This window comes from Chrysemys picta, chromosome 10 (genome assembly GCF_011386835.1).
Source record: "Chrysemys picta bellii isolate R12L10 chromosome 10, ASM1138683v2, whole genome shotgun sequence".
Classification (NCBI taxonomy): Eukaryota; Metazoa; Chordata; order Testudines; family Emydidae; genus Chrysemys; species Chrysemys picta.
The window spans coordinates 68,165,235-68,192,247 of NC_088800.1; the positions used below are offsets into that span (position 1 = coordinate 68,165,235).

Here is a 27,013-nt window from a genome sequence, read left to right on the forward strand (position 1 = left end):
CGTAGCTCTACCACCTGCCATACCTCTACCACTAACTCCATGTCAGGCTGTTTGCTTTGAAATCCACCTCTATCACAGGTAGCTATGGGACTATTTCATTTTGGGATCTTTCCTGGTGTTTCTGTTTACAGTTAGAACTTCAAAACAGTCAGTGCTTTCTTTCAAATAAGCAATCTATTTATCTCTTTTCAATATCTACTTTTTTCTCTTAAAAATTTCTCTGGCTCCTAAGAGGACTGAAAACTTCTTTGGAATAGCAATAAATGATCCAGGATAATCCAATTACTTAGAAAAATACTCATTGTTTCTCCAGAAGGAATATGAAAGAAAAAGGAGAAAGAAAATCTGACTGACGCATTTATGCATAAAGCTCCTCCAAACGCCTCTCAGAGGTACAGGCTTTCGAAGTCTGGTTTTCAAAAGCCGCTTTAACTCTATGCATTTTTAAAGAACACTAATAGCCACTAATATGCAATTAAAACTATACAATCTGATCAACAGAGATCTTAAAACCACATTAATATTTAAAATAAGCAGCATCCTCAACATGTGGTCCTCTATAGTTTGACATATTACGTTTCTGTTAAAATCACATGACTAACACACTTTCATATTAATCGATTAATCAAAGAACCATCTGGAATTACCTGTGGAAATCATAAAACCAAGACTTTGTGATCTGATCCTATGGGATAGCTTTCCAAAACTGTTAATTACCAATAATGTAATTACCTGAAGTATTTTAGAAAGTGGCATTTTTGCAGCCCTTGACTTGACTAATGCAGAAAGAGGTTGATTTTTAATTTACTGGCTTGTTTATACCCAGCCGAAAAAAGATGCAACCCCGCCCCCACCCAACCCCACCCCCAATAACAGAGACATGAATATAATGCGGAAACTCTCCACCAGCTACAGGCCGTGCAACAAACACAGAATAAGGGAAGAGGCAGAGTGAAGACAATGGAATGGTGAAGAAATTAAAAGTTAATGTTAGTATTTAAGAGGAAACAGCATGGGATCATAAAAAAGGTCCAGTCCTCCCCTAAAACCCAGAGAGTGATAGCAGCTTGAAGAAGTTTGCTAAACTCTGTATCTACAAATGAAGTGGGAATTGTGACGGCGTCCATAAAGCTACCCAGAACACAGTATTTTCAGTGCTGATATTTTTGCTTTTAATGTCCTCTCTCTCTCACACATACATGACACTACTTTCTCAACAGACTTCTATTGTTGGGAGATTGGTGATATGCATTTATAGAGAAGGGCAAGACTCAGCTTCTGTAGATTTTGAAAACCAACCATCCTAACAAGAGCACTTTGGTATGATTTAAGCTAAGGCATGAGCTAGAATGATGGCTACCTTACTGAATGAGAAAATAAATCTGGAAAGGCTTTATGGTGCAGTATAGACATTGGGGCCCACTATACCAATTCTCCAAAAGTTGCCAAAAAGACCAAGAAAAAGGAGATTCTGGGAGAGGTCCGATTAAGCTGTAGTAAACTGTGATTTAATTTAGGGGTGAATCTAGGGTTACCATATTTTGAGTGTCCAAAAAGTGGACACTCCACGGGGCCCCGGCCCCGCCCCCAGATCCGCCCCCGCCCCAACTCCACCCCTTCCCCAACGTCCCCGCCCCAACTCCGCCCCCTCCCCTGCTTCCCGCGAACATTTGATTCGCGGGAAGACTGAAGCAGGAAAGCTGGGGAGGGGGTGGGGGGAGGAGGCGCGGCCGAGTCTGGCCCCCCCGGCGTCTCCAGCCTGGGTCTGCTAGGGCCCTGGGGTGCCGGCCCTGGGCCAGCCCCCGGCCGAGCACCCCCGGCCCGCCCAGCACTGCCGGCCCGGCCCAGCACCGCCGGCCTCCGGCTCCCGGCTCAGCACCCCCGGCCCGGCCCAGCACCGCCGGCCCCCGGCTCCGGCCCCCGGCTCAGCACCGCCGGCCCAGCACCCCCGGCCCCCGGCCCAGCACCGCCGGCCCGGCCCCGGCCCAGCACCCCCGGCCCCGCACCGCCGACCCGGCCCCCGGCCCAGCACCGCCGGCCCCGCACCGCCGGCCCGGCACCCGGCCCAGCACCGCCGGCCCCGCACCGCCGGCCCGGCCCCCGGCCCAGCACCGCCGGCCCGGCCCCCGGCCCAGCACCGCCGGCCCGGCCCCCGGCCCAGCACCGCCGGCCCCGCACCGCCGGCCCCGCATGTCCCGATTTTCCCGGACATGTTTGGCTTTTGGGGATTTCCCCCCGGACGGGGATTTGAGGCCCCAAAAGCCGGACATGTCCGGGAAAATCCGGACGTATGGTAACCCTAGTGAATCCTGTGAGGTGCTCAGCATTTTGGCACAATCCAGCAGAGTACTTAAAGACATGCTTAACTACAGGCACATGAGTAGACCCATCGACCTCAACAGAAAGGAAGTGAAGAGGTACCCATGTAACAAAATGGCAGTTGCTCCAGGTTAATCAAGACACCTGGGGCCAATTAAGATCCTTCGAGAAAGCCGTGGAGACAGCTAGGTTGATTGGGACACCTGAAGCCAATCAGGGGCTGGCTGAAACTAGTTAAAAGCCTCCCAGTTAATCAGGGAGGTGCGCATGTCAGGAGCTGTGGGAAGAAGTTGCGTGGTTGGAGAAACTGAGCAGTACACACCATATCAGGCACAAGGAAGGAGGCCCTGAGGTAAGGGTGAAGTGGAGCTTGAGGAAGTGGGGGGCTGCTGTGGGGAAGTAGACCAGGGAATTGTATGTGTCCTATTTCTAAAAGATCAGCTACCATAGCTGATACTATTAGGGTCCCTGGGCTGGAGCCTGGAGTAGAGGGTGGGCCTGGGCTTCCCCCTTTGCCTGCCTGATTAATCACTGAGACTGAGAGAGAACAGAGACTGTGCAAGGGAGGATAACTTCTCCTCACCTCACTTGCTGGCTTATGATGAAAATGGCTCTGTAGGCTGTGACCCCTGCCTCTAGAGAGGGAAGGGCTATGTGGAGGGTCACAGTGAGCCTCTGAGGCTAGTGAAATCCACCAGGAAATGTGGGACCCATGGAGACAAGGACAGAGCTTTGTCACAATAGTATACCTAAGATATTATTACTACCATTACTAGAGCTATGGCATGCACAGAATTAACAAGACATACCTCAGATAATTAAGATCAGTTGTCTTTGCTTCAGATATATATAACTTTTCAGATAGGACACTCTATAAATTATGATGAAAGGTCACAGATTTCCAGGGCTGCTGATGGCAAAATAGCAAATTACACTGTCTATAATAATAGTAGAAGGATAAAGGCAAAACACTCATTAATATAACAGTACTCCATTCAAAAATATTTCCTCTGACATCACTGAGAATCCTGTCTAAATAAAAAGTGCCATAAAGAGGACATTTAGACTGTCTTCTCCTGATGAGAAACTTCAAGGAAGAAGTTTGGGGTGGGGGAGGAAACTCCACATGAGCTCCCATACATATTATTGGGTTGGGGAACAGGTAGTGAATCCCCAAGGATCTAAGGGAAGCAGCCCTGTGTTTCCACAAAATCTCTGGCCTCCTGTGTACCTCATCCTCTTGGACTCTCTTGATTTTGGTCTACTACTTATTAGTTTGGACTGAGAAATTCAATAAGATATTTTAAGAAAGAGGTATCTACAGATTTTTCTGGAGAGATTTAAAAAAAGAGTAACATTCTATTCATCTGAGTATCTCATGATATCATTGTTGATTTGTTGTTGTATATCAACCAAAGGAACAAGCATAAAACATCTGAAAAAAATAAAGATTAATCACTTTCATATATGTACTGTGACAAATGTTATAAAGCATATACTATAACTAAAGCCACACAAATAACATTAGATAAATAAGCTATACACCGTTATCTTTGGATTCTCAGGGTAACATTTCACTATGCTTTTTTCTAATAGTAATGTATTTTTACTAGATCAATAAAAGGAAGTGGCAGCAAGAAAGACCTAATTTCTCTCACATTGTACAACTTAATTTACCTGATTTCATAGTATGTTAGTAATTATCACTCATTATGATAAGCCAAAATGTTACATTAAATCTAATTCAAGTAACTGGGTATCTAATTACTGAAAATGTCCCTGCTGACTTCAAACTTTTCGCCAACAAGAGCATCTCTCATATACACTTTGTTACTGATTTGCTCAATGTAATTTTTCAATATCTGTAAAACTGTAAAATCTGCTAACTCAACAATTAACTAACCAGATTAAGAAATCGTATTATATTATATCACACTGGAATGCTACTTTTACATCTAGTATGCTATTTCTCTGTAGCAAATAGAATTTTTCAAGGACGGGAAACATTAAATGATTTAGTGACAGGTTTCAGAGTAACAGCCATGTTATATCTTCCTACAGTATTTTCCACTGCATGCATCCAATGAAGTGGGTTTTAGCCCACGAAAGCTTATGCTCAAATAAATTTGTTATTCTCTAAGGTGCCACAGGTACTCCTGTTCTTTTTTCATAAAATGATTTAGTTTTTAAAAACATTCTTTTTGAAAGAAATAAAGGACAGTTCACCTTTTCAATCAGTGAGTTTGAAAAGATATGGTGGCAGGATCAGATTCTGCAGTGTCCCATTGTGGGCCCATCCTGGCACTATTCACTTTGCCTCAGTTCCCTGCCCCCCCCATGGAAACCCTCTCCAGGCAGCAGTGTCTCTTGGCACTACCCAGCGAGGTGCTACTAAACTCAGACAATAGTCCCAAAATCAGCATAAACAAAAGGGTCTTCTGCCCCCCTACTCTCCGTTCTTTCCTGCTCTTCCACAGAATGCTGGCTCCCAAAGTTCCCACCACCACCACCAGGAATCTCCACTGGGCCAGCACCGGTCACCACAACAAACTGCCCATCTTCAGTTCATCCCCGCACATGAGGTCCTTGACTCTTCGTAGGCATTGCAGGTTGTCCTTTCCTAGCTAGGTCTAAGAATTGAACAAGCCATCTGATCCCTAGCCAATCAGGATCAGCTGGGACAGCAGTGATCTACCACATGTGAGGCTAGGCAACCTCTTCCAAGTTATTCTAACTTCTAGACTCTTCTAGAACACTTCTGGAAATCTGTGGTTGTAGTTAACACGTCTATTACATACTAAAATTAAATGTCTATTACATACTAAAATGAATCAAAAAATGCAGGGATGTGATCTCCAGCATAAGAAGTTGGGTTGCCATGGGAAGATTAGTAAACAATGTGATGTTTAATTAAATGTCCAAGGGCAGCTTTAAAAACAGGACTGATCAAAAAGCTATTATGATTCTGGCTTGAAAAATTGTAAGCTGTTGACTGTATGGAAGCCCTCAACTCCTAGAGCAGTGGTTCTCAACCAGTGACCCGATCAGCACACAGCTGCAGCCCAGACATCCTCAGGGCCATACAGGTAGTATATACATTGTGTGGATGTGCCCACATAACATGTAGAGAGCTGCATATGCAGCCCACAATGGTAAATAGGTTGTGAACCACTGCCCTAGATAGATGTCAACAAGTGTCACTATCTGCAGTAATTGAGTATTCAAGTATAATATGGAACACAAATTTTCCACTGCTAGGATAGTGTTTTACTTATATAATAGTTATATATATTTTTTTAACCTTAAGGATGTCTCGAAGAAACATTGAGCTAAGAAGGTACACTCCTTTCCTTCCTTTTCAGAGCTTGACTTCATGGGAGGTAAGCAGCATAGCATCAGGTTCTTAAGGTTACTTGTTGAGTACCAATGATGGTAGCTATAGAGCTCATGCTCTGAATCATGGTATTAAGAGAGAAAGGGGATTTAATACATTGTATTACTGAAATTAAAGAAAACTAACATCCTCGTGCAATATAACTGGGGGAGCTGAATACTAATAATAGAAGTAGGCGTAATGAAGACAGGCTCAGTTACATGATTTGCTGTAAGCCTAAGAGAATAATTCTTAAATATGCGCATTCTGCAAATGGCCTTAGCAGCAGGTTACGTTTCCTGAATTCTGAGGAAACAATACAACATGGAATGGCTCTCTCATTACTTGCCCACTAACTATGGAAATGTGGATTAAATGTGAATGTCTGCTATGTAACAGAGTAACTTCGGGATGAAATAGACTTAAGCCAGGTTAAAATTCCATTTCTTTTCTAAACAAGTGATCAACATCCCACCTTCATAATGACTCAGCCTTTGAATAACTAAATGAAACATGTAGCTAGAAAAGTACACGTCTTGAGGATAAAAATTCATTACAACCCTTCCTTTATTGTATTGAGCCTTTACCCAAATGAGATGATTCATATTATTCATTTGGAACTGGCTGTCTTAAAAACCCAAGTTTAGGATGGGGACTGTTTCAGAAAACAGTTTTTGAAAATATGTATGTTAAAATTTTAAGGGTTTACACTAACTTTTAAAACTTTATTTTGAGCCAGTCTGAACTTTTTTATAAAATCTGGATGCTTTGATTACAAATAAGGTTGTTACTTTTTTAGATGCAGACAGCCATGGAAAAATTCAGTGATTACATTGGTTGCACGATGCAAATGAGAGATAGAAGATTAGGAAAGAAGGTCAGTATTTCAGAAAGCAAGCCATGCTTTTTGGGTTTGGGTGGGGCAACAAGACTTACCGAAGAGGTGATGTTCTAAGAAAGAGAGCAAAACCGAAAACATGGGAGTTGCCTTAGCAAGTGGCAGGTCAGTGCTAACGAGCCAATTCAATTAAGGTCGAAGTGGCCTATTTTTAACAGTTAACAAGAAGTTGTCAAAGAAGTTGTCAACTGTGGCAACTCCCATCTTTTCATGTGCTGTGTAGTTATACCTGCCTACTGTATTTTCCACTCCATGCATCTGATGAAGTGGGTTTTAGCCCACGAAAGCCTATCCCCAAAGAAATTTGTTAGTCTCTAAGGTGCCACAAGGACTCCTCGTTGTTTTAGCTGATACAGACTAACACAGCTATCACTCTGAAACCTGTAAAATACTTGGTTCTTTCATTCCCCCATCACCGTTAGTAGACCAGCAGATTAGTCTTAGAGGACACTGCCTTCGCTGACCATCATTATTTGTTTATATCTGGTGTAGCTATAATAGGAAAGGGTTTGGGGTTATGCATGAAAAAAGGCAGCAGAGAGGAAGTAAAGTAAACAAAAGCCATACCGGCCCACTCACATTAATCCCCATCACTAAATCTCTGCTCAAAGAGGAGCTAACCCTCTGTCAAACTTTGTGCCTGTAGTACATGAGGCAAGGGAGCCTTTCTGCAAAATGTTGTGCTTGAAGTTTAGGAGAAATGATGTGAGGGAGGGTCTACAGTCCTTTTGGCCTAAAGAGTAAAAAATGAAATTGTAGACATAGCCCCAGTACTGACTACAAAAACAGCAACATCATACTTAACATATTCGCTCCTGGGTTACCAGTCATATTGAATTATTTTACTGAAAAAATATAGCTCTTACTGCTGTTAGGATTTCAGAGCCAAGACAGCTATGGGAGAGCAATCTAGATGCTATTAATGTACCCTATGCATGTCATCCAAGTTCTGACTGCAAAATCAGTATTACAGCTAAGAGGCACAAAGAACACAGCTTGATTTTTTCAAGGCTGAGTTTGCAGTACTGGCAGTTAGAAAGGTGGCTTGTAAATAGAAATGTTTGTTCTCCAGGCCACACAGAGGATAAAACGGCCCACCACAATGTCGTATTCAGTCACTTTTCTGACTTTATATGCCCCTAAGAACAGCAGCCAACTTGCATATCACAATTTTAGATTTACCTACAAGACAATACTTGCCAAGAAACTGTTTTTAAACTGTGGCCTCAAGAGATAGTCATTAGATGCTCTACAATGCAAAATAGTCTTCAAAATTTCACCACAACAAATGTAAGATTTAAAACACACAAAAAGAAAAGATAATCCAATTCTAAATGTAAATATTCAACAAGTATTGCTTCCTGATAAAAAGTAACTATATTTTCTTTCAAGGTCTAAAGAGAACCTTTGTGGTGGTAACCATAACCAGGATTCCACCCAGAATATCTCAAAATGGAACAGTGACCACCAATCACACACACACACACAAAGTTGGGGGGTCATATATTTTAAGAAGTAATCTCCTATTTTGTTTCCATTACCTTAGAATCTAGGCTAATATGATTATTATGAAATTTAGCCTTCCCCTAATCACATCTATTGCTTCCCAAATTGACATTCCTGGAGGAAATACTTATTCCCGATAATTGACAAGAGGCATATGCACTGTCTGAGATTTAAATTGTGTTTGTCATTCCTTCTATTTTTTTGTTCCCATCATAGTATTTCAAATTCTCTCACTTTGCCCCTTTCCCTCTCAGGCCAATTCTCTGCCATTGTTCCCTCCTCCTCTGTCAAACACCCTTCTAACCCTGTACTCTGGATCACTCTCCTCCCAAACCACTTCTGGCATCAAAGTATTAGAAATAGCAATTCTAGCATCTCATGTTAAAAATGATGCCAATGTTTGACATCTAACACAGGTAGTGCTTTAATAGTGGTTATTGTGTCTAACAGGAGTAGTACTTAGTGTTCCCCACTGGGATGGCATGTCATGCTGTCTCACAAGGGGGGGAAAATGTTAAAATCAGATTGGGTCTGAATGCTCTGTATGCAAACCCATAACCTGAAATATATATTTAGGAAATCATAATTTTGAACCCAACCTTATTATTAAGTTATTTTAAAGAAGCAAGCTAAAGTCTGTCCTAATATTAAATCTGGGAACACTTTACAGATGCCATGAAAGTATTTCAAAATAGCTGATAATTCAGTGACAGGGAAGGGATGAATCTGAATGGAATCTGAATGTTTAAAGATACCCATCCCAAACCAAAGAACTGTAAGACATCTTATAAAGGAATTATTATTACTTTTGTATGTAAGTGCTGTTACCATGCTGGGTGCTATACAAGTATAAGACTGCCCCCATCCAAATCTTATTTGTTTTGCTTTCATCTGTTGGGAGAAGAAACCAATCCTTATAATGTATTTTACAATGGATTGGGTGGGGCTCTAACACAGTCAGAAGTAGAGCTCAGTGAATATTTTTTTTTGAAAAATATTTTATTTGATGAAAAAAATAGTTTTGATAGGGTTACCATATTTCAACACTGAAAAAAGAGGACACTCCATGGGGGCCCTGGCCCTGCCCCAACTCCACCCCTTCCCCGCCCCCATTCCAACCCCTTCCCCAAAGTCCCTGCCCCAACTCTGCCCCTCCTCGGAGCACTCTGCATTCCCCCTCCTCCCTCCCGCTCGGATCTTGATTGGGGGTTGCTAAGTGCTTCCCTGCTCCTCACTCGCCCTGCAGCCCCTGCACCCCCCCCCCGCTCCTGCAGCCTCTGTGACCCCTGCTCCCCACTCGCCCTGCAGCCTCTGAATCCCTCCTTGCCCTGCAGCCTCTGTGACCCCACTCCCCACTCGCCCTGCAGCCCCTGTACCCCCACCCCTGCAGCCTCTGTGACCCCTGCTCCCCACCCACCGCCTCTGCAGCCCCTGCACCCCCCGCCTGCCCCGCCTCTGCACCCCCCCGCCCCTATGCCCCTACCTGCCCTGCTCCTCCTCGCCCTGCAGCCTCTGCACTCCCCCACCTGCCCTGCTCCCCCGCTCACCCGGCAGCCTCTGCCTGGTGGGGGCTTCGGAGGCTCAGCGACGACAGGGGTGGCGCGGGTCCCTGCAGCCCCGGCACACGCTGCACTCCCCGCCGCCTCCTTCCTGCCATCGCCGAGCACGTTCCCCAGCCTGTCCCCACTGGAACAGCTCCCTCGGCGCTGGGTTCCGAGCCACGCGGGGTGATGGGGCCGCAGGAAGGGTCCCCCAGTGGCCGGGGGGTGCCCGGCCTCCCTGTGGTCCTGCGGGCTCGGCTGGACCACACTCTAGTTTGTCAGACAATAGTTTCTTGCCGTGTTGATCTGCTGAGCCCCTATATATATATATACCAAATATACTGAAGTAATTCACATTCTAAGCTGCATTTAAGTAAAACGCTGCATTTAAAAATTTTATTTTATTTTTAAATATAGTTTACCAAATTACTTTTCATCTATATATCAGGCATAAATTACTCAAGAGAGGACTGTGTGTGTGTGTGTGTGTGTGTGTGTGTGTGTGAGAGAGATTTACAATTTTATGTTCTGATTAACTAAATATAATTACCATGCTGGTGTCAAAATCCTAAAAAAATCTCTCAGAAAGCCAAATACTATAATCTGATAAAACAGATTTTCTGGAAAAATACTTTGAAGTTACAACAGCTTCAAAGAATTACTCTTTTTTCCTAATCAATGTGTCTTAAAATATTTTTGCCATGAGCTATGGGTTGCTTTGTTCCTGCAAGATCCTAAAACATGTAGTTATTCTTTTTTTTCCAAATAAAAATTAACAATGGCTATATCTGGTCTACTTGCAGTCTTTGGGAATATGAACAGATGTTACTTTATATATACACACCTTATTTCAGTACTCCATATTAATAAAAATATTCATAAAATACTCAAAACACATTTTTCAATAAGCTCCACCATCTATCAAAAAAACTTCCCTGAAAATAAGGAAATATTGACCAACACTGTTGTTGCTGAAATTAGTGTGTCTGGTTTTTTTTAACTCCTAGTTTATAAAAATATATTTTTCCTGCATTCCCAGAAAGAAATTGGATTCCCACTAATTTAATAAGTTTAACAGCAGCAAATATGATCAAAAATATAAGCCTCATATCTCTCATTACCTCAAATAGATAACCAAATCAGATGGGCCTCCCGGTCCACTTCCATAGCCTGACCAATGGTGTCCATGTTCATAAATCAGCAAATTTAAAATTGTACCAAAGTCATCAGTGCAAGTTTTGTGTAAATAAAGAGAATATAATGTATATTGATAAAAAGGAGCCATTAAGAAAATTAAATTTTACCAAATTATTTTAAAATTTTAACTCTACATAATCAGGCACAAATCCCTTAGAAAGAATACGCTTGCAACACCTAGGGGGAAAAGAACCTTGAGTCTAAGCTGATTTGTTTTCTTATTCAAATCTTGCATTTATTGCGATCCTGTGGATACAGCATGTCTTTCGTTGATCAATATTTACTGTTTCCCTGCTTTGAAATGCAAATAAGTACTTTGAAAAAGAAGTTGAAAGGCTGTCTGATTTTTCAGACCTTGCAACGTTTGGTGAAATGCTGTTGTGCAACTATGAATAGAAAAACGTAGTAAAACACCAACTGATATCTCCATGTCAAGCATATAATTAATTAGTCTTCTTACATTCCTCAGATACAGGATATCAATGTTGCAAAAATATGCCCTGCACCGCTCCCGGAAGTGGCCAGCATGGGGGTGGGGTGGGGCAGGCGCCTCCACCACATGCTGCCCTCTCAGCATTTTACTTAAATACAGCTTAGAATGTGAATTACTTCCGTATATTTGGTGTAGAGGGGCTCAGCAGATCCACACTGCAATAAACTGAAGCTCCCATAGGTTCCCCATTCCTGGCCAATGGGCGCTGCAGGGGGCAGTGCCTGCAGGTGAGGGCAGTGCACAGAGCCCTCTGCCTCCCCTTCGCGCCCCTCCTCCCATCCCACCACCACCACCAGGGACCGCAGGGACATGGTGCCGGCCACTTCTGGGAGCAGCGTGGGGCCAGTGCAGGCAGGGAGCCTGCCTTAGCCCCGCTGTGCCACAGGGCTGGCAATCCCGCAGGCCCGATTGAAAGCCCTGACAGGCCAGATCTGGCCACGGGCCGTAGTTTGCCCTCCCCTGGCCTAAGAGTACAATTCAACACCCTAATACCTTGATTTCCTGACGCTTTTTATAAGATTACATCATGTCCTTTATATTTATTTCTGTTTAATTCCTGAAACAGTGGCAGGCTCATATGTGCAAAGACATAGGAAACTAACATATATAACTCAACTGTCTATTCGTGTATTAAGAAAAAAAAAAGCCAATAATAACTAATTTCCTAGCTGTCCTGCAATGAGTAATTCCTATCAGCCATTCACTAGACTAGTATGAAAGGCATGTGGGTGGGTGGGTAATCGAGAAGAGAACATGATATTTCTTGCTATAAAAGCAGGCAGGCAGAAAACTTACTTGATCTAGAGATCTGAGGAATCTGCCACATCCTCAAGTGCCTTATCTAAACACCAAGCTGGCAACTCCATTGTTGACTTCAGCATCAAGTGTGCAGTAAAGTGCACTGCACTGGCCTGTTGTGTAGAATCCAGCACTCAGCCCTGGCATGAATCCTTCAGTAAAGGTCACACAGTCTGTTCTTACCCACTGTTTTTGTTTTTCTGCATCAGGGCTGAATTTGGCCCACAAGTGTCTTTATTTATATATCCTACATAAAAATGTTAATTAGATCCATACAATAAAAAGGACTAAAATTCAAGTCTTGGCAGAGATCAAAGAATTAATATATATCTGTTTCCAAAATTATATATATATAGACCCGTGCACCATATGTTGAGTAACTGTTATCCATATAGGGAACAATCATTTTCAATTAACAGGTGAGTGAAAATAAAATGGCATCTGGGTGCAATGCTGTACACAGTGTTGGCTAATCTGGTAGCAGAACAAAGATGGCCAACAACGAGAGCAGCCAGGGGTGAGACGTTCACATGCAGAAGCCACTTGTAGAGAAACCCATTCCAGACGGCAGGCCGGTTCTGTATCACATACCAAAATCACACCAGCAGTTGGCTTCAATTCAGAAATTAACAAAGACAAAGCACATTGTATGTCAGCACTAGAAAAATGTAGAGTGAGAACTTCAATTCACATGCCAAATGTACTTTAAAAACTGTTATTTTTAAAGTGGAAGTCATGTCAAAATAAGATTTTTCTGAAAAACATGAATATGATATTAATATGAATTAGCAGAAGGAAAAATGCAACATTCTGTAAGAAAAAGCATTTCTTGGCTCTACAGAATCTCAGACCAGAGTAGTAAGTTGCAAAAGAATTGTATTTAAGCCTAAATCCATCTTGCCTTTGTCAAACATCAATTAAGCACAAAAAGGTAAGAGTGAGGAGGGGAACTGAGAAATGAATTGAAGATGTATACACTGAATCTGATTCCAGACCTCATTGTATGATTGGCCATTTCAATAAATCTGTTAATTTCTATAAAAAATTGGTATTTTATTTAAATTAGTTACTTGAAATGAGAAATAACACACAGGCACTCGTTGAGGCATACCATGGGGAACTAGCACTGCAGCTCAGACTCCATTAGGCTTCTGTGACAGGCATACCCACGCTGACTCAGGTGACTACAATAAAACGCATTTGAGTGCCAAGCTGGGCTACCGTCCAGATGTTGTTCCCCCACTATGGGCTGATCAGGTCTTATTCTCACCTATTTCCTCACCGGGAGTTTCCTACCTGCAGATCAAATTCTCCAGCTTCCAGTTGAGGTTGATGAAGTTTCCCATTCTTAGCATGGGAAACCTACCTGATCAAGAGTTTGACCATCAAGGTGGGGGGGGGAGGTGTGGAAATGGCACATACCCCAATAAGCAACCAATTGTACGTTTCTTGTAGGCTCTTATAGGTCAACTGTACATCTCTAAGAACTAAGCAATGTAATCTGTGATGTACACAATTCAATTATCATTAGTAAACTTTCTCCATGTGAACACGCCCATAGATTAAATCTTTCATGTTCTCAGTAGTCAAAAGACATAGGCATCTAGGTGGGATGTGTGAACAGTGGAAGTAGGAATGCAAGGAGGCCTCCAACCAACCTGCAGACCTTTTACAGAGCTAGCTCTCATCTTTCAACTGGGCAGAGAGAGCCTAATCCAAATTTATACCACTCTGCAGTTTGGAGGAGCAATTAGCAGATCCAATCGAGGTGTCTAATCATAGCCTGGACTTAATGAATGCCAAACTGTGACTGATTTCCCCCATGTGGCTTCCCAAAGGGTCCTTTTGCCTAATGGGCAGGAACCTCCCCACATATTTACACCGAGGGAAATTGTAGCCCCCACATTTGAAGATAAATTCTTCTGAAATGGAAGTAGATTAAAATGCAGTAGGGAAGTTTTAGTGTGCAGCAACAGGGTTCGCAGATACGCTTAATATGTGGCAGGCTAGTGCGAGGTAGATTTACAGCCCAGCTTTCCATGAACTGTAAGTGTTCATGTAGACAAGTCTTATAATGTTCCATTGCACCCAAACATGAAGATTTCTACTCTGTAATTTCATAAAACATAAAAAATTATATATGTAGAACACAGATCACTCATTCACTAGCTTTTCCTAAACATTACAGGAAAACCATATTTCATAACCATCATTTCTTATCTGACACTGTCAATCGAAAGTTACATACACACACCATTATAAGAGCACAAAGAATTAAGCAAAATGTAATTTATGAAAGCCACACCAAATCCATATTAATCATGAATATACACTAATATATAACTAATAAGACTGGAGGCTCAGGGATGCATTTTGCTCAGGAGGAAGGTGGACTGTGGGCATGAAAGGCAGTCATGACTTAGAAGAGGAACTGATCATAATGTAGATGGAGTGATTAATGACATAACTGCATATTTGCTTGTTTTCCATGGGTTTGCATTGCTGGGATATGGAATCCATGAACCTTCCATTTAAATTATTCTATGGAAATTATATTAAATTCCATTAACTAACAACTGACTTGATCTGTAGCTTCTGCAACTCCCACTGAGTAGTAATAGGTTTTATGGGTACCCAGCACCTCTGAGGATTATCTATTTGCAATAAACAGAGTAGTATATTTTACTTTAAGGCCTTGATCTAGCAGTGTACATAGCATGTGCTTAACTTTAAGTACATGCTTAAGTCTCTGCTGGATTGCAGCCAAATATCTGCTACTCATAAGAGAATACAATAGATCTAATATGCCTTTCCTATGTCTAACTTCCATGACTTACAGTTTAACTATCAAAACAGATATTGGTTAATTATACTCTGTATATTTTAATAAAATATTATGGATTTTCATAAAACCCCTATGAATTTGATATAACTAGCATTAATATTTTGGAAACAATGATTGAGAAAAAGCACATAGGCAATGTGTAAATGACAAATCGAGCATATTAAATATCTGTTATAAAAAGGTGAATAATAAAATTCACTAGGAATGATAAACTGGGTCACTACAGAAATTCCAATTCTTCATGCATCAGTAGTTGACTCTCTGCTGTAAGTGGGGGAAAAACTAAGCCTGTGTCCTCATGTACAGCAGCGCAGCTGCAGCGCTTTAGTGAAGATGCTACTACACCAATGGGAGAGCTTCTCCCATTGGCATAGTTAATCCACCTCCCTGAGAAGCAGTAGGTATGTTGATGGGGGAAGCTGTCTACACAAGGAGTTAGGTAGGTCTCACTATGTTGTTCAAGGTTGTGGATACTGCATTAGTCTAAACAGCCAATTGCATAAGAAAACCATTTATAATCTGCCATAAAACTATTTATTGTCATACTGTAAAATAATGCTGCATTCTCTAAATCCACTTTTTGAACAGGAGGAGGAGTAGCATCCCCTCAACTTCATAAAATAGAGCTGAAGGATTTTTCTATGCAGGAAAAAAATTACAAATTATTAAAAATTGTTTCACTTGGGGTAAATATTAGCAAATTTGTGTGGTGCTTAAAAATAAATATAAATTATGTGTCTGAAACTCAATAAAATCATTTTCAATATCATCTTGCAGATGGGAGTCCTACGAACTGAAATTAGTTGGAGCTGGGATTGTTCAGCACATCTGGAAAACCAGGTTACTTCTAATTAGGTGCCGAATTTAGGAATCTAGATTTGAAAATTTTAGGCATAGTTTCAGAAGTAACTCTTGAGTTTTTGCCTGGTCATGGTGTTTTAAAACTTCTGTGTATTGAATAAAATGTAAATACCACCCATGGAAAACCACTGTTTATGCACCAGCATCTATGATGATGGTTAACTAAGTCAAAGTTGCTATTTTTAAAATTTGGTATTGGGCTGGCAGAGCTACAAAATGAACAACCTATATATTTAGAATCTTGTAGCATTTCCTATTAGATTATTACCATAATCAGGAAAGCCAAATGTGGTGATCAAAAAACAGTGTCACTTTAAATGCTCTGTAGCTAAATTGTTAAATATTAAAGGAATCAAAGTAAAATGTTACAATTCTGAAAAATCTAGTCAAAGACTCTTTCTAATCCAGAATGTTGGCAATATTGAAATTTCCTTTTCCAAGAGAACTATTTGAGTAGTTTAATTACTAATAAAAGTAATTTCAGCAAACAACACGTGTATCAATTTGCCCTTGTGATGGTGTGTGACAGGTAATTCAGTTCTTTAATTTGCTGGCTCTCTCTTACTTATGACTTCATTTTGCTAGGACTTTTTATCTAGAGCTGTCTTTCTTGTAATGTTTGGAGAGCTTTAAAATTTACATTTTAACCCAGTCTAAGTGGAAAATATAAAAGATATTCCAAGGTCATAAAAAGAAAGGAAAGGAATGTATTATATCAGATATTGCGCGCGCGCGCACACACACACACACACACACCTCCTTTTGTGTGTGTGTGTGTGTGTGTGTGTGTGTGTGTGTGTGTATGTATTTCGGATTTTATTCTTATAATAAAGACTGAAAAATTAAACGATGTAAAATATTCAGGTACAGAACAACCTATAATATTTTTGTATCATACTTTACAAAACCTTTATAATGCTATTTTGCTTGAAGCATTTTAAACCCCTTACATCATTGCAACTTTTCTTACTGTTAGAGCTGCTTAAAAATGTATGTAAAATTAAAGTAAGGGACACTCTTTGCGTTGCAGTATTTGCTATTTGAAGACTCCATGGTCTTACTGATATGTAAATGAGCATACTAGACACAACAAGCTGAGAAGATTAGCAAGTAAAGACCATTTGGCTCTCTGAGGCCACCATCCTCTGTTCTTACTATATCCCTTTATATTCCCTTCTCTGGAAATATGAAGGGTGTGTCTAATCTATTTCTACTAAATTGCTTTTTGTTACTTTGAGAAGAAAAGTTTATTGGAATAAACTTTGTTCCTTTGCCTATGTATTACTAAATGGCAAAAGAGACTTTATGTACCTTTGTAATATTTTATGCAGACCACTGTCCCTTTTTCATGCGCTGTATATTTAGAAGTAGTAATGGTGGCTTATTGCCAGGCTGTAATTAGGGGCTATAGAGGTTCATCTGAGTGACATTGAAATTTAGGTTATGATTCTCCACCAGCAGTATAGAATTCCACAAGGAATAACTTTGTAAAAGTATTTTTAACTGAGGAAATCACTAGTTTCCAATGAAGACAGGATGGTACCACATGAAAGTTCAAATTCACAGGGAGACTAAAGGACTGTTTCTTTTTATATGAATCTCTGAACCTCCTTCACTGATGATGAGTAGGTTTTTAGGAACTCAAAGTGTTCTTTGAGAGGAGTGTCTGCAAGATTAAAAGTTCTCCATTGGGTGTTTCTCCTAGCATGATTCTACTTTAAAGGGAAATTTGGTGTTGTGAACATGTTCATGGCGAGCTAATATTTGAGGAACAATCACTTTATCCCTTTTAAAAAGAACACCTTCCTTAAGATTAGTCATTCACAACCATCTGAAGGGAATACCAGCAATGTGGTATATTTGAAAAAGCTCCCCATAAAAAATAAAACTGAAAGCTTAAGACTAATTGTGAACCAGGGTGAGTATATATTTCACATTAGCAGTGGTACAAAAATGAATCACTGAGGGAGTCTTTTGCCAGTGGGTACATTAATCTTCATTGAAGATTCTATGTTCTAGCATTAGTTATTATGTTAGCTACTGAGTTAATAAAATATAAGACTCTTATTAAGATATTGACCACTTGCTTTTGTGAGAATTTATATATCTTTATTTTCTGCATATTAGCTTTTTGTTTTATTACTTTATTGGTTTTAAACAAATGCTCACATAAGAGTGTTAAGTACAAATAACATCTTTTTGTAATGTTTTCTCATTGACAAAGCAACACATTTTAGGTTTTCATCCCATATCCTCATTCTGCCATTAAAGTCAGTCTTAAATTTTGATATCCAGTAACAAGATATCTAAAAGAGTCAACATTCTTTGATTCACTCTTATCCATATTAACATTGAATAGAACTGAATTAGCAGATAAATCTCTTGTACCCTTTTTTTATGACTGCATTTTAAAAGAAGACCTTTGAAATGCAGTCCTTTGTTATAAGAGCTATTCACTACCTAGGTGTAATGATTTTACACATTGTTACAGGTTTGGCCAAGCTTTGAAAAAGTGCCTACTGATTTTGGATGCTTCCGTTTTAGGATGTCTAAATTGAGATGCCATAAAGAAGCCTTACTTTCAGAAAGTGCTAAGAACCAGTCCTCTGAAAACCAGGTCCCTTTAAAGTGTCTCAGGTTGGGCTCCCAGAACAGAGCCCTCCAAATTGCCAGTCACTAATCAAAAATCTTGGCCAGTGTTTATATGTTTACTCCTAAAATGTGTGAGTGTGTGTTTTTGTGCACTTCACTGAATGCAAATGAGTTCTCTTGTGGTTAGAAATACAGCATTTCCCCCTCAAAACTTCAGTGCTTGCTCTTTGAGTAGAGAATGAATTTTTTTAATTTTTACAATTGAAGTGATTTAGTTTTGAGTAAAACATTTTTAAATGAGTCTTTAGCACCATGTATCAGGCAACTTTCCATTCTGAATGATCTTAATGGATCAACACAGACTGTTCATACTTTCCTTGCAGTTAAAACTCATTAAAATCTTATAGGCCATATTTGAAGAAATTAGTCCAGGATTAATAGCATTTTTTGCTATTATTCATAACTGAAACATTATTCTTTACCTTCTGACATACCAGGGTGCAATCCAGACTGGGGGGCGGGGGGAGAGAGGGGGCTGCGTCACCCTTGCCCTGCAACGCCTTACTGTTGTAGCTCCCCACCTGGACCGCTCACAAACAGCTTGCCAGCAATCAGGTCACTCCCAGATGGGTCTGTTTACCTGCAGCCTGCCAGTCACATGGTGGCTCTCACCAGCCTTGGGTTATACTGCAGGGTGACCCTAACACACACTCAACTCTAGATTTTCCTCCAAAAATGTATGTCTTGTACAGCCCAGCTAGGACAGTACAAATATATTAAGTCAATTATTCCTTTAAACAGAGTTACCCTGACACTTTTACTTAAACACTGGATTATTTATAAAGCAATAAAACAAGTTTATTAACAGCAAAGAGATAGATATTGAGAATAAGTAAGGAAGCATAAAAGTCAGATGTATTTACAAGAAAAATAAAGAGAAAACATTAAATTAGGCACTAGAAAGCAAACTATATTAGACTCAAAGCAAAGTTTCTCAACGCTTGCTTCCAGCAGGATTAATGACCAAACTCTTCAGGTCAGGCCCCTGTCCCTGAGATCAACGGGTGTTTCCTTGGTCTTCTCAGAGACGGACAATGAGATAGGCAGGAAGACAGAGGGGTGTGTGTTGGGGTGCTTTTATAGGTTTTTTTTTTTTTTTTTTTAGCCCCTTTTTGAAAAGTATTTCCAGCTGAGAACCAGGAGACAAGGTAGTCTGCTGGAAGAAGTAGACTCCATGCTGTATCTTTGCTAAGATGCAGATCTCTTTGTCCCAGCCCCCTTCCTTGCCAAAGACTGGCCCATTATCTTTGTTGACACCTGACTGGGCTGTCAGCTTGCCCTTTATCTTTGAGAAACTTTGAGAACTTTAACCACTCCCCAGACTTATCTGGGAAGCATACTTCAGTCATGATTTCATCTCATATTCATAACTTTACGTATAACATTGCTATATGCACTTTACCATTACACTAGTGATCAGCAAGTTATGAGTTTTCAAATGATACCTCACACAGCATACTTTATACAAAGATTATTACGATAGCATGTAGAGTATGAACACAGGAGTGTATTCCGTTTCATACGCCCTTGCAGTTAAAACTCATTAAAATCTTATAGGCCATATATTGAAGAAAATATTTCTTCAGGTAATTCCACAAAGAACTGGCCACTTTCTGGCTGCCATCTCTCATTGTTCTCAATGTGAGTAAGGTTAGAGGTTTCTTGCAGGAAGATGCCCCTCTTCAAAAATGGCCACTGTTCCAGGTGGGAGTGAAGCCAAGCTGCATCAGGAAAGAGAGGCCACCATTGACCATAACTTAATATTTTATATAAAAAGCCACGTGATTTCCTTTCTACAAGTGCAAAACAGTCAGAAATTTAGAACAGTTGGTACCAGCTCTCTCTCTCTCTCTCTCCATATTATGGAAGTGCTTCTAACTCTCCTGCAATATTATTTGAACACAGAATGATGTCAATTTGTCCTTCACTGTCTGATTAAGAACAAATTACTTAAGAATCTTTTAAGTGTCAGATAAATGAAATCAAATACATTGCAATAACCCCTAAAGGCATAATACTTCAGTAGTAGTTATAATTTTATCATTTTGCCAACATCAAGTAATAATAATTAAACTAAAAGTTATCTTCAGTTTCAGCCTTAGGATAATTTGGTCATAAAGATTGTGCAATCTACAGTCAAAGAATTATTTTATTGCTGCAATAAATTACACTGCAACCCAGGACAAAAAATTTAAGACTGTTTTCAACATTCCAATTTTCTACTTATCTACTATTCAAACAACTATAATCACATCCCATAACTATCCTTAAAGTGACTATTCATTAATTCCTTTTTGTTACTCCTTCTTTCTAGATACAAGAAACTGATTTTATTAACTACAAACCAACAAAAAGAAAATACAGTACAGTCCTTTTCAATTCAAAACATTTTGGGAACTGCATATTCGTAGATTACATATCAGAGTGTGCAATAAACCCTCCTGTGTCAGGTATATACAATATAATCTATATTTATCAAAAATGATTTCTCATACACAAAGCACGGCTAGGGCCGGTGCAAGGATATTTCGCGCCGTAGGCGAAACTTCCACCTTGCGCCCCCCCGGGACCCAGGGCTGACCCTAGCTATTTTGGTGCCCTACACAGCTGCCCCGCGGGGGGGCTGTGTGGGGCCCCAGGCCTCCACAGGGGGGAGGAGGGGCTGGCCACAGGGCTCTGCGGGGGAGCTGTGTGGGGCCCCGCCCCAGGCCTCCACAGGAGGGGGGCTGGTCCCAGGCCTCCGTGGGGGACGGGGGGAGTGAAGGGGGCGGTTCCTCCCTCCGCCAAGCCGGGGAGCCAGGAGAGCGGAGCAGGCTGGGGCCGGGTCACTCCACTTCCCGCAGGAAGTATCCAGCCCCCCGTCCCCCACGGAGGCCTGGAGCCAGCCCCCCCACGTGGAGGCCTGGGGCCCCAGCTTGCTCTGCTCCCATGGCTCCCAGGCTTGGGGGAAGGGGGACGGAGCAGGCTGGGTCTGGGTCACTCCACTTACCATGCGGTAAGCGTAGGGTCGGGCCTGGCTGCAGTCTTCGGGGGAGTGGGAGGGGGCCCCCCCTGCGGCAGCTCCCCACCCCCCCTCCACCCGGGGAGCCCCCCCCGTGACAGCTCCCAGCCCTGCGGTGCCCCACTCTGCGACAGCTCCCCACACCCCCCTCTGCCCGGGCAGCCCCCCTTGTGGCAGCTCCCCGCCCCAGCTCACCTCCACACCGCCTCCTCCCACCTCCCAGGCATGCGGCACCAATCAGCTGTTTGGCACGGCAAGCCTGGGAGGGGAGGAGAATTAGAGCGGGGGCGGCGTGCTCAGGGGAGAAGGCGGAGCGGAGGTGAGCTGGGGCGGGGAGTTGTTCCCTTGCATGCCCCCACTTTACTTGCTGCGGGTAGCTCTCCCCACGCCCTTCTGCCCCAGCTCACCTCCACTCCACCACCTCCCCAAGCGCACTTTTTGGCACCCCCAACCAGTTGGCGCCCTAGGCGGCCGCCTAGTTCGCCTAGTGGTTGCACCGGCCCTGAGCAGGGCACAAACATTTCAGATCAGTACCAAGGAGGGCAGTCAGTATGTGTATAGGTTCTTCTCTGCGCTACTGAAATAATACATTTACATGCAGATAAAATGGCCTTTGAACTATGTCTTTAATGTATTCGGCATCAACATGCTTCCTCCTCCTCCACAACCAATTAATACATTTGGATACCAGCTATGTGTTTAATATATTTTCTGTAAAAAATTAAAGGAAATTCTCAGTAATCATTTGTATTTTATTTTTTCATTTGTCTCTTACAATTTGTACAATCAAGATTACAGAATGGTGTTGCACAGTTTTAATATTTGAAATTCTACCGTGACAGGTCCTGTACCTGAACAGCCAAAGATAAAGTTCACAGAATGCCCGAAATCAACTCTTTGGGATTCCAGATATATTTCAGGAGTCCTGGTTTAATCAGAGTATCAAAAGGTTGGAATAACCTCTGGCTGCTGCATCCTTCCATTTATCCTCATAGCCAGAGAAGTCTAACATTAAAATATACCAACCAGCAAACAGAGCTGTGTTTATGTTTCCTCAAAGCTCCGGAACCTGCCTTCTGATCAGCAAATCCTGTCTCACTCCTTTGGGAATGACACAGCCCTATAAGGTTCTAAGGCTACCTATTATCAGCCTCAACTGATTAAGTCCCAGCTGGGACTGCCTCCCTAAGGTGACTATATGAATCTTTTTGGGGAGTAAAAACCACAGTGCCATCTGGCTCAATGGATCCTCTTTATACAGCCACTACTGAGGCAGGTGCAGCAAGATTAGGAGGTCCTGTACGGGGACATCAAAAGATGTGACACCATCATACCTCCTCTGAGGGCACACATAGTAACCACAGGCCATATTTAATGAACTGCTGCACATGTAGGGTGAAATCCTAGCCCTAATGAGGACAATGAGAGTTTTGTCTTTGACTTCAATGGGTCCTGGATCTTACCTCCAGTACCTAAAATTGATGTTCCTCATTTTAGATAAGGTTTGTCTACAGGTGTGTATAGTAACTGGAGATGTTAGCTTCAGGGAATTCTAAAGTTCATGCATCATAAGCATCAGCATGAGGCACTTCTCTAGTAGTTTGCAAGGAAACCACACTGTTCCTGCCTCCAACAACCTGCAAAAAGTGAGTGCATGAGCAGTTTTGTCCATGCATAGTCTTATACACTGGTCCAAACAGGAAATCTCTTGCATGTTCATTCAAAATCAACACTTAAGTACACAGCTGTCTGAAGCTTTCCTCTTGGCTCTGTCTACACTGGGAAAATGCATTGTTATAAAACATGGCTATTAGTTTAGGAGATTAATCACAACATGCGTTTTTAAACATGACTGTCCAAAGTTGTATTTAAAATCATATTAGTCAAAACATTTTCTAACACAGTGCATTTTCTAAGGGTAGACATATCCTGTAAGTAACGGCAGGATGTTTTTTGGATATTTTCCATGAAACCACATAAAGAAATTTCACAAAAATGAGACTGTAGTATAAATGAAATATTTGCAACAAAGCCTCATGAATTCAGCCACTGCCGAGATTAGAATCAATTTCACAGGGATCTTACATGAAAACAATTAAAGGTCTCTAAAGTTTGTATCTTAATTGCCAACAAAAGCAAACAATTTAAAAGCCTCCCTACTCATAGGAGAAGGATTATTTATTTATTTAAAAAAGAAAATGGCATAAGGTGGGTAAAATCTTCAAATATACTTCCAAAAAAATAAAATTAGCAAGAACTGAAAAACTACAAGGGAGTTGGCCACAGGGAAAAGAAAGCAGGATTTATTGTGGGGTGGGAAAGACTTCAAGAGAGAAAAACAAGTATAACTGTTCTTAGTGGCATTTAGTCAAGCACACTCGTCCTCACTGCTGTAAGAGAGGATCACCACTGTCAGAATAGTACTGTTGTCAAGAATGGTTCTAGCCTTGAAAGCACTTCTTGACAATGGCTGGCAGTTCTCTATGGAGCACGTGTGAGTGGTTATACAGATGCCCGCTAGTGCTCATTATTTGTATTGTGGATTCTTGGTTCCTTGGGCAGCTGGTGTTTGCCTTGAACTTGACTTTTTAAAGAACACTTTATACTATTGATTGCATGCTGTTTTCCATGGGTTGCTGTATCTATTCTTTCATTTTCCTGATTTATATAATTACAGAGCATTTGCCATCACATACTTGAGATGCTATATGCAACATTCCAGATTGTAGAAACGTAATACATCGTTTATTGGTGTTTCAGATGATATTATGATTAAAATAATATTATGATTAAACATAAGACATCCATGATACATCCATTTAGCCATTGTTCTGTGTGTCTTTGGTAATCTGCCTCAATCATGGCAGCTGTGGATAAAGTTTTTTTGTGGGGATTATTTACTTTATATTGAAAAATACTCTCGAACATTACATAACTAATGACTAATAAACTCCACCAGTTTGTACCACCATGAAGAAAATTTAGCCCACCTATGAAATTAGCCCCTCGATCATTAATTCAATTTACTTTATTTTATCACTATTCAATAAAAGACCCAAATTCTGCTTCAAGATTTATGACGAAAATAACTGTGAATCTAAAAACCTCTCAATGCCAACTGGTAAAGAACTCACTGTTCTATAACAGTAACTCCTGGCAGGCCTGACAAACTCTCTACACTCAACATATTGTTTTTGCAGTATTTATCTAAAGAAGGTCAAGTAAGGTATCTAATAAAAGCTTATGTGATACCAATTCTAATAATCATTGTGAGATATTCATACGGCTCATATTTAAGTTTTGTTAGCATACTGTTTTGCATATGGAGTCAACCAAGGACGTGAAGGCAACTTGGATCCAGCACAAACAGAAGGGGATCACACATCATCCTGTAACTCTTCACTGAAGAAAGCCTTTGAATAGCAGGGGATGTTCATGAATGCTTAGATCCTTGTTGACTGAAAATCAGCTAGCTCTAGAAAAGACTAAATCCTTGGGGGAAAATCTACTGTATTACTGTAGACCCAGGTTTCATTTTATATTTTTGTTTTATAAGTAACCATTTCTGTTTCCATTACCCTTATTCGCTCTCTTAAATCTTAGCCATTGATAATAAATGTACGATTGCTTTCACTATAATTGTATCTCAGTGTTGTGATATTATAAAGGACCTGAATCAGAGTTCTACCAGTCAAGCTGTGTGTATACTGGCCCCTTGGGGACAGTAAACCTGGTAATTTCTGTGAGCGTCAAGTGACAGGGGCACGATACTACAGGCGGGCGCTTTCAGAAATGCTTGGGGCTGCGATAACCTCTAAGGCAAATGAAGGCCTGGCAGAGTTCCTGAGGAGATTGTTTGAGTGGCTAACAGACTTGACTGGATATCAGTTCTCTGACACCACCGCCACAAGCAAATATTCCTCTTGCTGGATGCCCAAGAAAGCATCACAATGACCAATAAGTTCATTTACTGATACCAATATCTTCTCTATCCTTTAGAAAGAAACAAGGAAGAAAATGTATCCATTCATACCACAAATTTAGGAGGTAAAACGCAGCACAGGGATTTACTTCAAGAGGGAATAGCAATATATTAGCATCACAAACTAGCTTTCTCTTGAAAACAAATTATATGCATATATTACATAGTCAAAGCCACACTACTATAAAACAGCTTATTTAGGAAGAATATTCAGAATAGCAATCAACATGCATTTGACTAAAGTTTTAAAGTAATAAACCACCTATTAGTGTGAACTGAATTAACTTCAAGTTAGGTTATTTTTTTCTTGGTTGTCTGTTGATAGGTTTATTTGCTTTTTTATTGTCTTGAACCAAAAACTAAACTGGAAGCTGGGCTTCAGACTGGAGCATAATCAGTGGCTGCCAAAAACAGAAGAGCTCGGATATGATAATCAGTAAGACTGCGGTAAGTGATAATCTTATTTCATAAATGAAAATTTAACAAAATAATAGTTAAAACTGTTTTCAAGGCTATTTATGATCTAAAGGTTCATGGAAAGATTCACTGACTTCAAATCGACTTTAAATCAGGCTTTTTAAAAGTATTTTTTTCAGCATGATAACACACATGCCACCCATTTCTCCACTCTATGTTACAAATTAGAGATGGGCCAAATCTGGAACCCCAAATCGGAATCCCTAAGAAGCTCAAGAGATAAGCAGTGCAGATTTGAATCACCAGATCTGAAATCACTCCTACAATTTCAGTTCCAGGTGTGGTATTACACTAATCTGGATGTAAATATTGCTCCCTTGGCCCATCCATAAATCACAAAACAGCACTACATAGTACCATGGCAAGACTTTAAAGATAATGAATACAGGCCCTTCTAAATATAGTAGTAATAGGTTTTCGTAGTGAAAAGGTGGTGCAGCCTTAGGAATGTGTGAAATTACTTCAAGACATGCCTGAGCAATTTATCCTATACCTCTCAAATTTATCAGACATATCACCTACACACACGTACACATACTATTATTTTATATATAAAACATATCAGAAACCATCCTACACATTGTATTTTAACGTTTAAGAAATAGCCAAAATGTTCACAGCAACATTATTATTCACACAGACCAATATTTTGTCGGGAACTTTCAGAAGATAGTTTTAAATGGTAAACACTTATCACAGCCTACTTTTCTGCTAACTGAGTCCCAGCATCAGTGATTTTAGGTTTAAATAGCTGGACAAAGAAAAAATCTGACCAGAGATGAGTGTATTAGCAAACGGATGACTAATTGCGTGCATTGAATGATGGGACTGGAAGGGACTTCAAGAGTTCAGTCCCCTGGACTCATGGCAGGACTAAGTTTTATCTAGACCATTCCTGACAGCTGTTTGTCTAACCTGCTCTTAAAAAATCTCCAATGATGGAGATTCTACCATCTCCCTAAGCAATTTATTCAAGCTTAACCACCTTGACAGTTAGGAAATTTTTCCTAATGTCCCAACCTAAACCTCCCTTGCTGCAATCTAAGCCCATTGCTTCTTGCCCTATCCTC

General features: G+C 41.0%; 2 protein-coding genes across 14 annotated transcripts in view; both read right to left on the reverse strand.

Annotated features, from left to right (window-relative positions):
• Positions 1–27,013, reverse strand: part of SNX29 (sorting nexin 29) — a 497,538-nt gene that overhangs the window by 268,824 nt on the left and 201,701 nt on the right. The window contains exon 16 of one of the 13 annotated variants that reach the window (XM_042861639.2): positions 16,637–20,204. The exons of the other annotated variants lie outside the window; for them this stretch is intronic. Coding sequence (XP_042717573.2) covers positions 20,166–20,204 — 39 coding nt within the window. The 3' untranslated portion in view covers positions 16,637–20,165. Of the gene's footprint in view, positions 1–16,636; positions 20,205–27,013 lie in introns of those variants that run through there. 13 annotated transcript variants of the gene reach the window in all.
• The window catches only part of LOC135973815 (uncharacterized), a 1,510,190-nt gene that overhangs the window by 225,542 nt on the left and 1,257,635 nt on the right, over positions 1–27,013 (reverse strand). The window lies entirely within an intron of this gene.